The 16,270-nt window shown below is 41.9% G+C and overlaps 1 protein-coding gene across 2 annotated transcripts in view; it reads left to right on the top strand.

Annotated features, from left to right (window-relative positions):
• The window catches only part of vps13d (vacuolar protein sorting 13 homolog D), a 161,844-nt gene extending 158,820 nt beyond the window's left edge, over positions 1–3,024 (top strand). For both annotated transcript variants that reach the window (XM_012967176.2, XM_012967175.2), the window contains one exon: positions 2,277–3,024. In XM_012967176.2, coding sequence (XP_012822630.1) covers positions 2,277–2,408 — 132 coding nt within the window. In that variant the 3' untranslated portion in view covers positions 2,409–3,024. The remainder of the gene's footprint in view (positions 1–2,276) is intronic.
• Positions 3,025–16,270: the final 13,246 nt, after the last annotated feature.

Here is a 16,270-nt window from a genome sequence, read left to right as displayed (position 1 = left end):
ATATTCTGATTTAGACCATGAAAGGGATCAACAAGCAGGTTTATAAACATCCCATACAGTATGTAAATGTACAAGGGGCCTGTTGAGGCAAAGAATGTGGTAAAGGTAGAAATGCAGTAAAAATATACAGTGGTGTGAAAAACTATTTGCCCCCTTCCTGATTTCTTATTCTTTTGCATGTTTGTCACACTTAAATGTTTCTGCTCATCAAAAACCGTTAACTATTAGTCAAAGATAACATAATTGAACACAAAATGCAGTTTTTAAATGAAGGTTTACGTTATTAAGGGAGAAAAAAAACTCCAAATCTACATGGCCCTGTGTGAAAAAGTGATTGCCCCCCTTGTTAAAAAATAACTTAACTGTGGTTTATCACACCTGAGTTCAATTTCTGTAGTCACCCCCAGGCCTGATTACTGCCACACCTGTTTCAATCAAGAAATCACTTAAATAGGAGCTACCTGACACAGAGAAGTAGACCAAAAGCACCTCAAAAGCTAGACATCATGCCAAGATCCAAAGAAATTCAGGAACAAATGAGAACAAAAGTAATTGAGATCTATCAGTCTGGTAAAGGTTATAAAGCCATTTCTAAAGCTTTGGGACTCCAGCGAACCACAGTGAGAGCCATTATCCACAAATGGCAAAAACATGGAACAGTGGTGAACCTTCCCAGGAGTGGCCGGCCGACCAAAATTACCCCAAGAGCGCAGAGACAACTCATCCGAGAGGCCACAAAAGACCCCAGGACAACATCTAAAGAACTGCAGGCCTCACTTGCCTCAATTAAGTTCAGTGTTCCAAGGCGCAAACCACTTTTAAGCAAAAAGAACATTATGGCTCGTCTCAATTTTGCTAAAAAACATCTCAATGATTGCCAAGACTTTTGGGAAAATACCTTGTGGACCGACGAGACAAAAGTTGAACTTTTTGGAAGGTGCATGTCCCGTTACATCTGGCGTAAAAGTAACACAGCATTTCAGAAAAAGAACATCATACCAACAGTAAAATATGGTGGTGGTAGTGTGATGGTCTGGGGTTGTTTTGCTGCTTCAGGACCTGGAAGGCTTGCTGTGATAGATGGATCCATGAATTCTACTGTCTACCAAAAAATCCTGAAGGAGAATGTCCGGCCATCTGTTCGTCAACTCAAGCTGAAGCGATCTTGGGTGCTGCAGCAGAACAATGACCCAAAACACACCAGCAAATCCACCTCTGAATGGCTGAAGAAAAACAAAATGAAGACTTTGGAGTGGCCTAGTCAAAGTCCTGACCTGAATCCTATTGAGATGTTGTGGCATGACCTTAAAAAGGCTGTTCATGCTAGAAATCCCTCAAATAAAGCTGAATTACAACAATTCTGCAAAGATGAGTGGGCCAAAATTCCTCCAGAGCGCTGTAAAAGACTCGTTGCAAGTTATCGCAAACGCTTGATTGCAGTTATTGCTGCTAAGGGTGGCCCAACCAGTTATTAGGTTCAGGGGGCAATTACTTTTTCACACAGGGCCATGTAGGTTTGGATTTTTTTTCTCCCTAAATAATAAAAACCCTCATTTAAAAACTGCATTTTGTGTTTACTTGTGTTATCTTTGACTAATAGTTAAATGTGTTTGATGATCAGAAACATTTTGTGTGACAAACATGCAAAAGAATAAGAAATCAGGAAGGGGGCAAATAGTTTTTCACACCACTGTATAAGAATATTCAGTGTTGTGTGTTGCTTAATTCCTTTTTTAGGCTTTACACACAAACTGTACCTCCCAATTTTAAAATTGGGCCATACACCATCAGTCCCATATCCAGGGTCGGATTTCTATTGGTGCCTAAAGGCCGTCAGGCTCCTCCGCCCTCCTCTCCTCCCACAGGGTCCCTCACATGCACGTCTTTCCTACCTACACCTGGAGTTTAGGAACCAGGGTTTGTGAAAGGTTCAAACTGTCAAAATCTCCCCTGTGCCCAGTCCCCACGTAAGCGAGCTTCAGATGCCCAGGCCTTTGTAGCCTTGCCTGCCCAAATCACACCCATATTATTATAAGCCTGCCTCTTTTTGGGTCAGTAGTTTAGGGCTAAATAAACCAATTTCCGTATAACCTCTGAGTTCCAGTGCTTTGTGTTGAGAATGTACCTTTGAAGGAGCTTTTGTTCTTATGCAGGATTTTGTGTCCTATACTGTAAACACAACGGGGGTAAAGTCATAGCAATGCATATTTCCGTACTATAGAGTATAATATAGTTCCATTTACTCACTAACTCAAAATACTTTCTTATCATTAAAGGTCCATGTCACCTCTGAAGCACTCGCCGTGAAAATATCTCAAGAAATCAATTACGCTAAAAGTCTTTATTATGAGCAGCAACTGATGCTGAGGCTTGCGGAAGATCAAGAACATTTGGACTTGGATTCCTAAGGCAACAGACTATCAGAGGGCATCGGCTCGTTCCTTACAACTGATACAGTTCTGCCAACATTGGGCCTGCGCACGTCTATCATCATAGAGAAAAGTCATGTTTGTGCGTCGCACTGGAACGGAATTCAGGGGCACACCACTGCAAAGCAAAGCGTACTACTGCCTTTTAAGTATATTTAAAATACGGGGATAATTTATATGATGGGTTACTAATATATAAGATGTATATGTATATAATTATATGCATTTAAATATGTACTCATTTTAAAGAAATACCTTTATTTTGCTAATGTGTAAATATGTACAATCGGCGAGCTCATGTAAATACAGAGATAATGAACTTCCGGTTTGAGTAGCGTCACATTTGTTTACAGTGTAGAAGTTACATGAACTGAATGATTAGATTGCGTTGCACTGAATCTATGCGTCTCCACAGCTCCAGGTGTCCAGCGAATTCAGCTTTTCTTAAATTTCCCTAGCCCTAATACTGCAAATAAATTGAGGGCTTTCTTTGATCACATGGTAATAATAAAATGTTGGTTTCCTGTACTCTGAAAGGATCTACTGACTCCATAAACTGTCAGATATTCATAAATAAAAGTTTTGTTTAACCCTAGCCTGCTGGTGTCTTATTTATTTTTTATATAGCGCTTACAAGGTTCAAATGAGCATTATCCACACCCCTAGTTACAACAGCTGTTAGTCACACCCCCATTAGTCACACCCCTAGTTACATTAGCTGATAGTCACACCCCCATTAGTCACACCCCTAGTTACATTAGCTGTTAGTCACACCCCCAGTTACATCAGCTGTTAGTCACACCCCCAGTTGCATCAGCTGTTAGTCACACCCCCAGTTGCATTAGCTGTTAGCCACACCCCCAGTTACATTAGCTGTTAGCCACACCCCCAGTTACATTAGCTGTTAGCCACACCCCCAGTTACATTAGCTGTTAGCCACACCCCCAGTTACATCAGCTGTTAGTCACACTCCCAGTTACATTAGCTGTTAGTCACACCCCCAGTTACATCAGCTGTTAGTCACACCCCCAGTTATATCTGCTGTTAGCCACACCCCCAGTTACATCAGCTGTTAGTCACACCCCCAGTTACATTAGTTGTTAGTCACACCCCCAGTTACATTAGTTGTTAGCCACACCCCCAGTTACATCAGCTGTTAGTCACACCCCCAGTTACATCAGTTGATAGTCACACCCCCAGTTACATCAGCTGTTAGTCACACCCCCAGTTACATTAGTTGTTAGTCACACCTCCAGTTACATCAGCTGTTAGCCACACCCCCAGTTACATCAGCTGTTAGTCACACCCCCAGTTGCATTAGCTGTTAGCCACACCCCCAGTTACATTAGCTGTTAGCCACACCCCAGTTACATCAGCTGTTAGTCACACTCCCAGTTACATTAGCTGTTAGTCACACCCCCAGTTATATCTGCTGTTAGCCACACCCCCAGTTACATCAGCTGTTAGTCACACCCCCAGTTACATTAGTTGTTAGTCACACCCCCAGTTACATTAGTTGTTAGCCACACCCCCAGTTACATCAGCTGTTAGTCACACCCCCAGTTGCATCAGCTGTTAGCCACACCCCCAGTTGCATCAGCTGTTAGTCACCCCCAGTTACATCAGCTGTTAATTACACCCCCAGTTACATCAGCTGTTAATTACACCCCCAGTTACATCAGCTGTTAGTCACACCCCCAGTTGCATTAGCTGTTATTCACACCCCCAGTTAGATTATCTGTTAGCCACACCCCCAGTTGCATCAGCTGTTAGTCACACCCCCAGTTACATTAGTTGTTAGTCACACCCCCAGTTACATTAGCTGTTAGTCACACCCCCAGTTACATCAGCTGTTAGTCACACCCCCAGTTACATCAGCTGTTAGTCACACCCCCAGTTACATCTGCTGTTAGCCACACCCCCAGTTACATCTGCTGTTAGCCACACCCCCAGTTACATCTGCTGTTAGTCACACCCACAGTTACATCTGCTGTTAGCCACACCCCCAGTTACATCTGCTGTTAGTCACCCCCAGTTACATCTGCTGTTAGCCACACCCACAGTTACATCTGCTGTTAGCCACACCCCCAGTTACATCTGCTGTTAGTCACACCCCCAGTTACATCTGCTGTTAGTCACACCCCCAGTTACAATCGATATTAGGGCAATGGCATACAGGGAGATTTGATGCCTGCTGTAAAAATGCGCTACCACAGCCAGTAAATCTCATCCCATTTGCTTACATATTAATCGCCTCAAATAAATTCCATTACTTGTGTGATTTGGTTCAATCGTGGGAAAATGCGAAAGAAGGTATTTCCCCACAATTATACCAAATTGCCATGAGTAAATGACATTACACTTCAAATGTTACAGAAAGGAATGGCATTATTAAGGCGATTTATCACATGCGGTAGCACATTTTTACCGCAGATGACAAATCTCCCCGTGTGTCATTGCCTTTAGTCACACTCACAGTAACAACAGCTATGTGTGTATATTGGACACTTCCATTGTGTTAAAGGGCAGCTAAAAGCTGAAATGATCATTTACTCTTATCATAAAGCTGGTCTTTGTAATTGTATATGCTTCCATATACCTTATACCCTCTATATTGAGCCCACCAGGGTCCCAGTATTGTATGGGGGAGATAGGGGTGGATAGCTATGGTTGCAAACCATGTATAAGCTCTCTCCAAACATATTTATTTGTAGCCTTCTGCTTCCTCTTCTCAGCGGCCACTATTGTGCCTTCAGGAAGATCTGTATAAAGCTCGGTATTCATGAATGGCGCTCCATGTAGGTAATTGCTCAAACTTGTTAAGCTTGTGTGTTTCAGGTCCCTTTCTCCCTACAGATGGGTCAGTTGGTGTTTATTTTGTAAGAATCTTTCCATGTTTCCAGCCACCTCGGCCTGCTTTCACCTTCTTGTGCACTTTGCCCATGTCAGGCTCTAACGCAAGTCAGGATGTAGCACCAAATCTTTTGTGAAGTACAGTGGTGTGAAAAACTATTTGCCCCCTTCCTGATTTCTTATTCTTTTGCATGTTTGTCACACAAAATGTTTCTGATCATCAAACACATTTAACTATTAGTCAAAGATAACACAAGTAAACAAAAAATGCAGTTTTTAAATGAGGGTTTTTATTATTTAGGGAGAAAAAAAATCCAAACCTACATGGCCCTGTGTGAAAAAGTAATTGCCCCCTGAACCTAATAACTGGTTGGGCCACCCTTAGCAGCAATAACTGCAATCAAGCGTTTGCGATAACTTGCAACAAGTCTTTTACAGCGCTCTGGAGGAATTTTGGCCCACTCATCTTTGCAGAATTGTTGTAATTCAGCTTTATTTGAGGGTTTTCTAGCATGAACAGCCTTTTTAAGGTCATGCCACAACATCTCAATAGGATTCAGGTCAGGACTTTGACTAGGCCACTCCAAAGTCTTCATTTTGTTTTTCTTCAGCCATTCAGAGGTGGATTTGCTGGTTTGTTTTGGGTCATTGTCCTGCTGCAGGTGATTTTGGTCTACTTCTCTGTGTCAGGTAGGTCCTATTTAAGTGATTTCTTGATTGAAACAGGTGTGGCAGTAATCAGGCCTGGGGGTGACTACAGAAATTGATATTGAAATTGAAAATTGAAATTGATAAACCACAGTTAAGTTATTTTTTAACAAGGGGGGCAATCACTTTTTCACACAGGGCCATGTAGATTTGGAGTTTTTTTTCTCCCTTAATAACGTAAACCTTCATTTAAAAACTGCATTTTGTGTTCAATTATGTTATCTTTGACTAATAGTTAACGGTTTTTGATGAGCAGAAACATTTTGTGTGACAAACATGCAAAAGAATAAGAAATCAGGAAGGGGGCAAATAGTTTTTCACACCACTGTATTTGGCAAAACCATCTATTTGGTTAATCAGTCATGCCGCTTTGCTCTATACCATCACAGTTCAGTTGTTTGCAATTCATCAGAAGAACTCTTTATACAAACATGGATGAGTAAGAAGATTACATTGTTCAGGAAGACTTGCAGGCAGTTCCATAGGATTCGGCTTCTTGACAGATGTAATTGTTACCATGCTTGTGCAGTTCTGCTCCGCAGTGCTCATACTATTGCTTTTTCCCTTTGAAAGAATAATACGTAGCTCATAGAGAAAGAAGTAAACAGAGCGCAGGCATGTTTTTTTCCTTAGAATACGCATGGGTCAGTGAGAGGACAACAGTAAGATTAAAAGATGTAATCTAATATATTCCACAGTCTGAAAACAAAGTGTGCACAGAATGTAGTTAAATTGTTGAATTCCTCCAGATGGTTTTGGCAAAGGATTTTAAGATAGAATGGCATTTCTTGATCTGTTTGCACTTATGAAGGTCAGTAGCAAAGGCAGCCATTGTATAATCCTTAAAAATGGATTCTCTTGCACTGTGTAGAGTGGGGGTTATAGGCTGAAAGCAAAATAACATTGCAGTAGTGAATTCATTCCGGGTCATGGACCTGTTACCCAGTTCCAGTGCTTTGCAGTTAACTGGCCAAAAGATTATTCTTTTCATTGGTGTTGGTAGTGGGATACCGGTCTAGGTGCTATCCATGGCTGGTACAGGGAGGACTGTGATGACAGGGTACACGGGTGTAGCAGAAATAGAAAAACCCACATAGAGATCTTAGATAGCAGGGTAGAACTCAGCTTTATTCATGGCTGCTCTCTCTACACAGTGTGTCCCTCCCCTCCACTTCCCCTTCCTGTATTACTGCCTTTCTCATTACTCCATCAGTGCTAAGCTGCTAATGCATATTAAAAGGAACAGTTAACATTCATGCAGGGATAAATGGAACAACATTACAAGGACCATTGTCCTTTTGTGGCTGGGGGCACTGTGTAAAATAAGTCTAGTGTCAGAACTAGGATATTTCTAGCAGAATTGTTTGCACTGATAGCAATGCTAGAACCAAAAAAGTGAGGCTAGAATAATATCTCAGGCCAAAGCTGAAAGGGCAACAGTGACTTAAAGAACTTATGATTGCCCCAAATCTGTCATAACAAGGGTGTTATGGCAAAGACAGTATCCCTATTGGGCGAAAACACATTAACCTGGAGAAGAAAGTAATGAGTAGTTAGGTAGATCTGGAACACTGAATCGGAGCTCTGTACGTAGAGTGACGGCTATAGGCATACAGTATTCTATAAATATGGCCATTGGAATTGGGTTTCTTGTCCATGATCTCATTCAGTGGGAATACATGATTATATCAGAGTGCCAAACACTCCGTCATGCCCAACCTTTGTCCTAGTTCTGGACAGAATGATTTAACCATAGAAAGGATTGCAAAAATGGGGACTAAAAGCTGGGGAACGATTAGTTAGGAACCACTGGAATAGTATATCTACATGCTTTACACTGGCACTATATAATGTCTGCAATAAAAACAGTAACCATGAACTACATCTCTATAGAGGAAATTGTCTGGATTAGTAAATTACCCATAGTACCAACTCTCTGTTGTTATAAGTACAGGGAAATAAGGGATCCCAAGGGCCAGTAGTAACTGAGCCATGTGAATAACAGGGTAGGAGCATAATTTCAGAGCTTCTCTCCAAACCAATTGGTTATTTCTGTGTCATGTTTGTCCACGTTAATCTGCCTTGGACATGGGAATTAATTATTAAGACCCTGAGGAAAATGACTTGCAAAAGGTGATAATGTCAGCATTCCCATTTATGGCCACATTTATTTTGGGCTTTCTGGATAACAGATCCCATACTTTTACCATAAGTACTAAGTAAGAAATATATATATATATGTATATCGCTAGTGCAGAGAGTGCAATAATGCTCTGCACTAGAAGAGCCGAAATTCCGATTTAAATATTGCCGCCCCTGGTAAATTACTGGGCACTGCCACCGGAGAAACTCTCCTCATGACAGCAGCGCCCCTGTGTATATATATATACTGTATATTTATACTGTATATACATCGTGCTCTGTGGTTCTGTACAAGTTCTTTGTGTTGGCTGATGTCCCGTCTCTCCCAGCCTTTTTAGCTATAACAGCTGTACAGTTGACTTCTGGGTTAATCGGCCATGTTCTGTTTGGATACCTTCTGACCTTAAAAATTAAACATTTTTTTTCCCTGAGATTATTATTATAATACTATTTAGGCCTTGTGCAGATGTCTATTTGGTTTTATTAGGCCTGGGGCGGATGCATAAAAACCGCTCACATGGGCACCAAGGAACTGCATCTCCCTGCTTTCCGACAGATGTGGGTTATGAGATGAGGAATGTATTGGTTTCCCATCGCACCACATCAGCAGAATGATCGCCTGCCGCCCCTTTGATTCAATAGTGTAAGTGGGAACGTGTGCAAGTGCGTCCTGCGCAACAAAGAAGGAATAATATTTGTGTTCATGTGTCTATCCAGACTACACACGGATAGAATGCAGTTTGTGTTTTTGCTCAGAACCTGCACGGTCAGATTTCCAGAGGGATAAGCCATAAGGAATAAGCCACTCTTAATTGCTCGGTATGGTTTCACTTTGGAGGTTCTTTTGCAGCTCAGTTACTGGAGCCAAACAATTAAACTTTTTATTGTGCGGTTTCAGTGCTACTTTATAATAACATTCCGATCAAACTTGCTTCATATACTTATGCCCACCACAAGGCCGTAACGTCCCTTTAATTAGATTCCTACAAACTGCTTACATGGCGTTCGTACAGTGCGCGTGAATATTTCTCTCCTGACCCAGCGTGTCTCAGGCATGTGATAGAAAGAGAGTGTTCTGGTATGAGTAATTGGGGATCTAAGGAAAGGTAATGCCTTCCAGGTAAATTGATACAATGTGTTTTTGGTATAATTTAACAATGGGGCTTGTCAGACATGTTATAACTTTTATTTAGCATTAAAATGTTTTACACTTGGAATTTACAAGGCTTGTCTAGACTGCCCAGCTAACTGTATTACCTTTGCTGATATATGTCAAGACAAGCTGTTTGTGTTTAGTCCTCCCTTAGTGTTGCCCATATAGTAGTATAAAGCCTTGGGAAACTAAGGAGTAAACATATGCGGCTAGTACAGGTATCGGACCCCTTATCCGGAAACCCATTATCCAGAAAGCTCCGAATTACGGAAAGCCTGTCTCCCACAGACTCCATTATAATCAAATAATTAGGATTTTTAAAATTGATTTCCTTTTTCTCTGTAATAATAAAACTGTACCTTGTATTTGATCCCAACTAAGATATAATTAATCCTTATTGGATGCAAAACAATCCTATTGGATTTAATTAATGTTTTATTGATTTTTTAGTAGACTTAAGGTATGAAGATCCAAATTACGGAAAGACCCCTTATCCGGAATACCCTTGGTCCTGAGCATTCTGGATAACGGGTCCTATACCTGTACCATTAAATAGCAGCCAAAATCTTATTGATCTGTATGTAGAATATGCCTTATCCTTACATGGGCAGCTCAGACTCACGCTTCTTGTGCCAGGGTCATGTCTATCCCCAGGTACATGTATGTGTTCTGGCTGCATATAAGGAAGCAAATAAACAACATGCACATGGTATTTTAATCCTGTTAATAAAGAAATATATATATATATATTAGGGATGCACCAAATCCACTATTTTGGGCAAAAGATTTGGCCAAATACCAAACCAAATAAAGCCACAGAAGGGTTAATGAGAACAATAGAATGAAAAATGTTCAACCTCCGTGTTTATGTAACAAAAAGTCATGTGATTTTAAGGATTCAGATTCGGTTCAGCCAGGCACATGTATTTGGCTGAATCCTGCTGAAATAGGTCAAATTTTGGTCCCAAGTCCCGAACAGAATCCTGGATTCGGTGCATGACTAATTTATATTTATATATGGAGACAGTCTCGTGTGCCTCAAGGAAATAATTAGCACATGCCCCGGCGCTGTCTTAGAAAACATAAAATAATACAGTAGATAATAAACACATACCTGTAGGGCTCATTTATCAAAGTTTTCGTACTTTGCTTATTTTTTGTGACTTTTTTGTTAATTTGCAAATCTTTTTCGACAGTTAGTGCAACAAAAATGTATTTGTCCCAATGAGTGCAAATGTTTCGGATTCATTCAAGCTTCGGTATCGTGACTTTCCTTGGGCCGGGTTGGAGCTGCAGAGTGCCATTGAGCCCTATGGGAGACTTTCCTTGGGCCAGGTTGGAGCTGCAGAGTGCCATTGAGCCCTATGGGAGACTTTCCTTGGGCCAGGTTGGAGCTGCAGAGTGCCATTGAGCCCTATGGGAGACTTTCCTTGGGCCAGGTTGGAGCTGCAGAGTGCCATTGAGCCCTATGGGAGACTTTCCTTGGGCCAGGTTGGAGCTGCAGAGTGCCATTGAGCCCTATGGGAGACTTTCCTTGGGCCAGGTTGGAGCTGCAGAGTGCCATTGAGCCCTATGGGAGACTTTCCTTGGGCCAGGTTGGAGCTGCAGAGTGCCATTGAGCCCTATGGGAGACTTTCCTTGGGCCAGGTTGGAGCTGCAGAGTGCCATTGAGCCCTATGGGAGACTTTCCTTGGGCCGGGTTGGAGCTGCAGAGTGCCATTGAGCCCTATGGGAGACTTTCCTTGGGCCAGGTTGGAGCTGCAGAGTGCCATTGAGCCCTATGGGAGACTTTCCTTGGGCCAGGTTGGAGCTGCAGAGTGCCATTGAGCCCTATGGGAGACTTTCCTTGGGCCAGGTTGGAGCTGCAGAGTGCCATTGAGCCCTATGGGAGACTTTCCTTGGGCCGGGTTGGAGCTGCAGAGTGCCATTGAGCCCTATGGGAGACTTTCCTTGGGCCAGGTTGGAGCTGCAGAGTGCCATTGAGCCCTATGGGAGACTTTCCTTGGACCAGGTTGGAGCTGCAGAGTGCCATTGAGCCCTATGGGAGACTTTCCTTGGGTCAGGTTGGAGCTGCAGAGTGCCATTGAGCCCTATGGGAGACTTTCCTTGGGCCAGGCTGGAGCGGCAGAGTACCATTGAGCCCTATGGGAGACTTTCCTTGGGCCAGGTTGGAGCTGCAGAGTGCCATTGAGCCCTATGGGAGACTTTCCTTGGGCCAGGTTGGAGCTGCAGAGTTCCATTGAGCCCTATGGGAGACTTTCCTTGGGCCAGGTTGGAGCTGCAGAGTGCCATTGAGCCCTATGGGAGACTTTCCTTGGGCCGGGTTGGAGCTGCAGAGTGCCATTGAGCCCTATGGGAGACTTTCCGTGGGCCAGGTTGGAGCTGCAGAGTGCCATTAAGCCCTATGGGAGGCTTCCAAAATCATGCACTGAAGTCAGAAAGGTTTTCCCGCCGTTTGACTTTCAGATCGCCAATACGATATTATCGTGACTGATATGATTTTTTCGTAAGCATTTTTGCGATATTTGCGATCATCAGAAATGATTGTATCTAATACAAATTTTAACCATTTCTGGATTCAAACTCGCACTTTTATGAATCAGCCCCCTGGACTTCATAATGCAGCGAAAAATAGCAAGGTATGCTATGTAAATGTATACATAAACCATATATACCAACATCAATACAAACCGTAGATATTAGTATCACAATAGCCTTGGATATTCTGCTTGTTCAAGAAATCATCCAGGCCCCTCTTATAGGCATTAACAGAATCTGCCATTACCACATCACTAGGAAGGGCATTCCATAACCTCACTGCCCTCACCGTGAAAACCCACCTACGCTGCTTCAAATGGAAGCTCCGTTCCTCTAATCTAAATTACAAAACATGGATTAATATAATGGGTCACTTCTCCTCTAAGGTTGTCCAACTTGAGACTTATAAGCTACAGGTAGATATAATTTTGACCTATTTACACTTTTACACCGTGGTTTACACAGTGATAAATTACTTTTTGATCAAACAGTACAAACTCTACCTGCAATATGGGGTATTCGATGTCTCTATTTAAATACTAGCTCTATACTAAATATATATGGGTTTGATTGCTAACAGTCTCTACACCATTACTGTATTGGTTAAAGGAACTGGTTCACTTTTCTAGATCTTTAGCAAACAACTGGCAAATCTACTACCAAGGAATCCAGTTAAACAGATTGTCTAGTCATCTAGTCAAGTCACAATCTTCTCAGTTCTCAAGAACAACTCCAGCTACACACATTCCTTTAAGGGCAGAGCGATCTCTCTTGTCTCTGGCAGAGACTCCCACTTTCCACTCAGACTCCCACCCCTATGGTGTACAGCAGGGGGCTCAAACTCAATTTACCTGGGGGCCGCAGGAGGCAAAGTCAGGATGAGGCTGGGCCGCATAAGGGATTTCACAAAAAATTGGCTTTCAAGGGATAATGCAAGGCACGGCGGGCGGGAGCTGCTGATTGCGGAAATTACGTTATGCCATCATAACAGTTATTATAGGAAGACGTTCTGTGTGCACAATTAGCTCCTTAGCAGCTAATTGTGCACACAGAACGTCTTCCTATAATAACTGTTATGATGGCATAACGTCATTTCCGCAATCAGCAGCTCCCGCCCGCCGTGCCTTGCATTATCCCTTGAATCGCAATAAAAATCGCGATCCATTAATTGCTTTTGAGAAGGCGTTGGTGCGGGCCACAAAATATTGTACTGAGGGCCGCAAATGGCCCGCGGGCCGCGAGTTTGAGACCTCTGGTGTACAGAATGGATCCCCAGATTTTTTTACCTGTGAGTCACATTCAAATATAAAGAGTTGGGGAGCGTGAAAAATGTTCCTGGGGTTACAAATAGTGGCTCTGATCGGTGATTTGGCAGCCCCTATGTGGTCTGGCAGCCTACAGGAGCCTCTGTTTGGCAGTACATCTGGTTTTAATGCAACCAAAACTTGCCCAAAAGCCAGGAATTTAAAAACCTTTAATGGGCAGCAGGCAGACTTATATTCCACTAAAGCCCAATTCTCAGGCTCGGAGTCAAAGGTCTCCCTTTTACTGCCAACTACTTCTTCAGGTTATCCTGCCACAATACATAAATAGAAACAAGGATGTAATTAACTGGTCTAGAACATATTTGGGTAGCATTGTCTTTGGCAGCTAAAGGTGAAGTGTGCATTTCATGAATATATGTCACATTTGTTGAATAATATAAATAATATTTATATTATATAATTATAAAGTTTGTGCATTGCATATTTTTTCCACAAATGGGTGTTTGTGCATGTTGTCCCCTAAGCGCTTACAATTTGCACTGTTGCCTGTCTTTCCCTCTTTTGCAAATCACAATGAAATGCGAATTGCGTACAAAAATTCACAAATAAGTTTCCCATTTGCGTAAGCCCCTCTGTGTGAGTTTATTATGCGCAAATATAGCACCGATTTTCTCTTTGTGAATATAAAGTCGCAATTTGCGAAATCAGTTTAACAAATATTTTTTCCCTCACTAACGTTGTGGCGTAACTCGGACGCAGAGTGTGCGCATACATATTCGCAATTTGCAACTATGCCATTTTTAAAAAAGCTTTAAAGGGACAGTAACACCAAAAAATGAAAGTGTATAAAAGTAATTACTATATAATGTAATGCTGCTCTGTACTGGTACAACTGGTGTGTTTTCCTTAGAAAGACTACTATAGTTTATATAAATAAAGCTTCTGTGTAGCCACGGGGGCAGCCATTTACAGGAGAAAAGGCACAGGTTACTTTGCAGATAACAGATAAAACCCCATTATATTCTACAAAGCTTATCTGTTATCTGCTATGTGCCTGTGCCTTTTCTCCTTTTTCCCAGCTTCGATGGCTGCCCCCGTGTTGACATAGCAGCTTATTTATATAAACTATAGTAGTGTTTCTGTTGCAAACTTACCAGTTTTACCAGCGCAGGGCAACTGTACATTATATTTTAATTACTTTAAAACACTTTCATTTTTTGGTGTTACTGTTCCTTTAAGGACATTTGCACTGCAAATAAAAATGTTGCAATTATATTTGCACATTAAATGCACCAGTCTTGTCCAACTTTATAAATATAAACACGGGCAGGGCAACTATGTTCACTATATGAATAATTGTGTGCTGCGCTTATTTTATATATGACTCCCACTGAAAGAATAGGAACATCAGGACCCGTGGCTAATTGCACCCAAACCAGGACGCACTGCTCGTCACCCCTCTCACTCACATCCTTCCCACCTCCAAATAAATTTCCCCTGCTATCTGTATTACATAATAAGCAAGGCGGGTGGAGCGGTGACGAGAAGGGTACGTTAGTAAGGTACTGTTGTGTATCACAAGGCAACAACTACAGACAACAGTACAGATAAGTTGAAGAAAAGGAACCACAGTTCTGGGTTGGAGCTTTGTTTACTTTGACCTTTGTAGTATTTGGCATATATGAACACATTTCCATATCCCCATATGTAATAAAAGGCACTAAGTTTGCTCACGAGCAGTAGCCAACAGCGACCAATAAGATGTTTGCTTTTAAACGGGTGACCAGTAAATGCTTCCTGCTGATTGGTTGCTATGGGTTACTGCTCCTGGGCAAGCTTAATGTCTTTCATTACATAACCCCAATACTATTCCTTTTCTTTAATAGGGAAACATACCCTGTTTATGATTAGGGTTTCTAGTTTCAGTAAAGAATAACCAGAAACTTAGATTCACTTGAGTGCTAAATGTACTGCTAACAGTGAAAAGTCACCAGAGTACAAACATATCACAGCAAAGAAGGTGTTCAGGCAGTTCTCCTTGACAGTCAAAGGCACCACAACCTTAAGGCTAATGCTACACTGAGCGTATTCTCGGCAAGCCGAAAAACGCTTGCAGAGAATACGCCCCACTACTCTAAAATTGGCCTACCTTGTGCCTGCACCCGAATGAATTGAATACGCTTGGGTGCAGGCACATGTAGCAGATATCCGCCAAAAAAAGACTTAGCATTTTTGGCAGATATCAGCTACTTGTGCCTGCACCCGAGCGTATTTAATTCATTTGGGTGCAGGCACAGGAAGAAGCATTTTGAAGCATATGGAGTGTATTCTCAGCAAGCGGTTTTTGGCTTGCCGAAAATATGTTCCATACACATGTTACGACATTAGCCTAAAGGTTCTTTAAAACACAATGACTTTTGTTTCTGAACTGCGACCCAATGAGATGGATATATTAAGTATGAATTAGGTTCACTAAAACAAGTCTATATATAAAATAATTTTTATCTTTAGATGGTTTTCCACAGATGCAAACATTTACAAAGGAACTTCCTGTACCTCTAATTTGGTACATCTAAATGAGTTAATTACAATTTCAGCATGTTTCCCAGGATGACACACCTGCCTCCTAAAGTTGCCCATACACATTCAGATTTTAGTCTTCTTCCAAGAAACATACGGATATCGGTCGTGCCATTAACTGCAACACTCAAACATTCAGACTGAAATTATGGTTTAAATTGGAGGATGTTCTGAACATGAAATAGTTGGCAGACACCAATTGTACTAGAGTGACTTCCAATGTAGGTCCCCCAAGGATATCGTCCGACACACAATACATGCACAGATTTTATCATTATCCGACCAAAATTTCTAAGCTGTTCAATCAACTAAACGACCGATCACCATGGTACCAAAATTATCAGGACAATAATTCTGACACACAGTCCGACAATCATACAAAACTAGGTTTCTAACTGTTCTATCTGTATGTGTGTGGCCATCTTTAGAAGGAAAGATCCCCAGATCTTTTTATTACATCACTATTGTTCACTTGGTCAAATACTTTATCTCAAGATGTTTGCTTCTTCTGCAAAATCCTGAGTTCTGAGGCAATGAGGCACTTTAAAAAGGTTACTTGTAGTCCATGGCTTTCCTAATTTTCTTTGTGAGATTTATAGACC

The sequence above is a fragment of the Xenopus tropicalis genome, chromosome 7 (genome assembly GCF_000004195.4).
Source record: "Xenopus tropicalis strain Nigerian chromosome 7, UCB_Xtro_10.0, whole genome shotgun sequence".
Classification (NCBI taxonomy): domain Eukaryota; kingdom Metazoa; phylum Chordata; class Amphibia; order Anura; family Pipidae; genus Xenopus; species Xenopus tropicalis.
The sequence above is the reverse complement of the archived record's forward strand: the minus strand, read 5'-3'. Positions and strand labels throughout refer to the sequence as shown.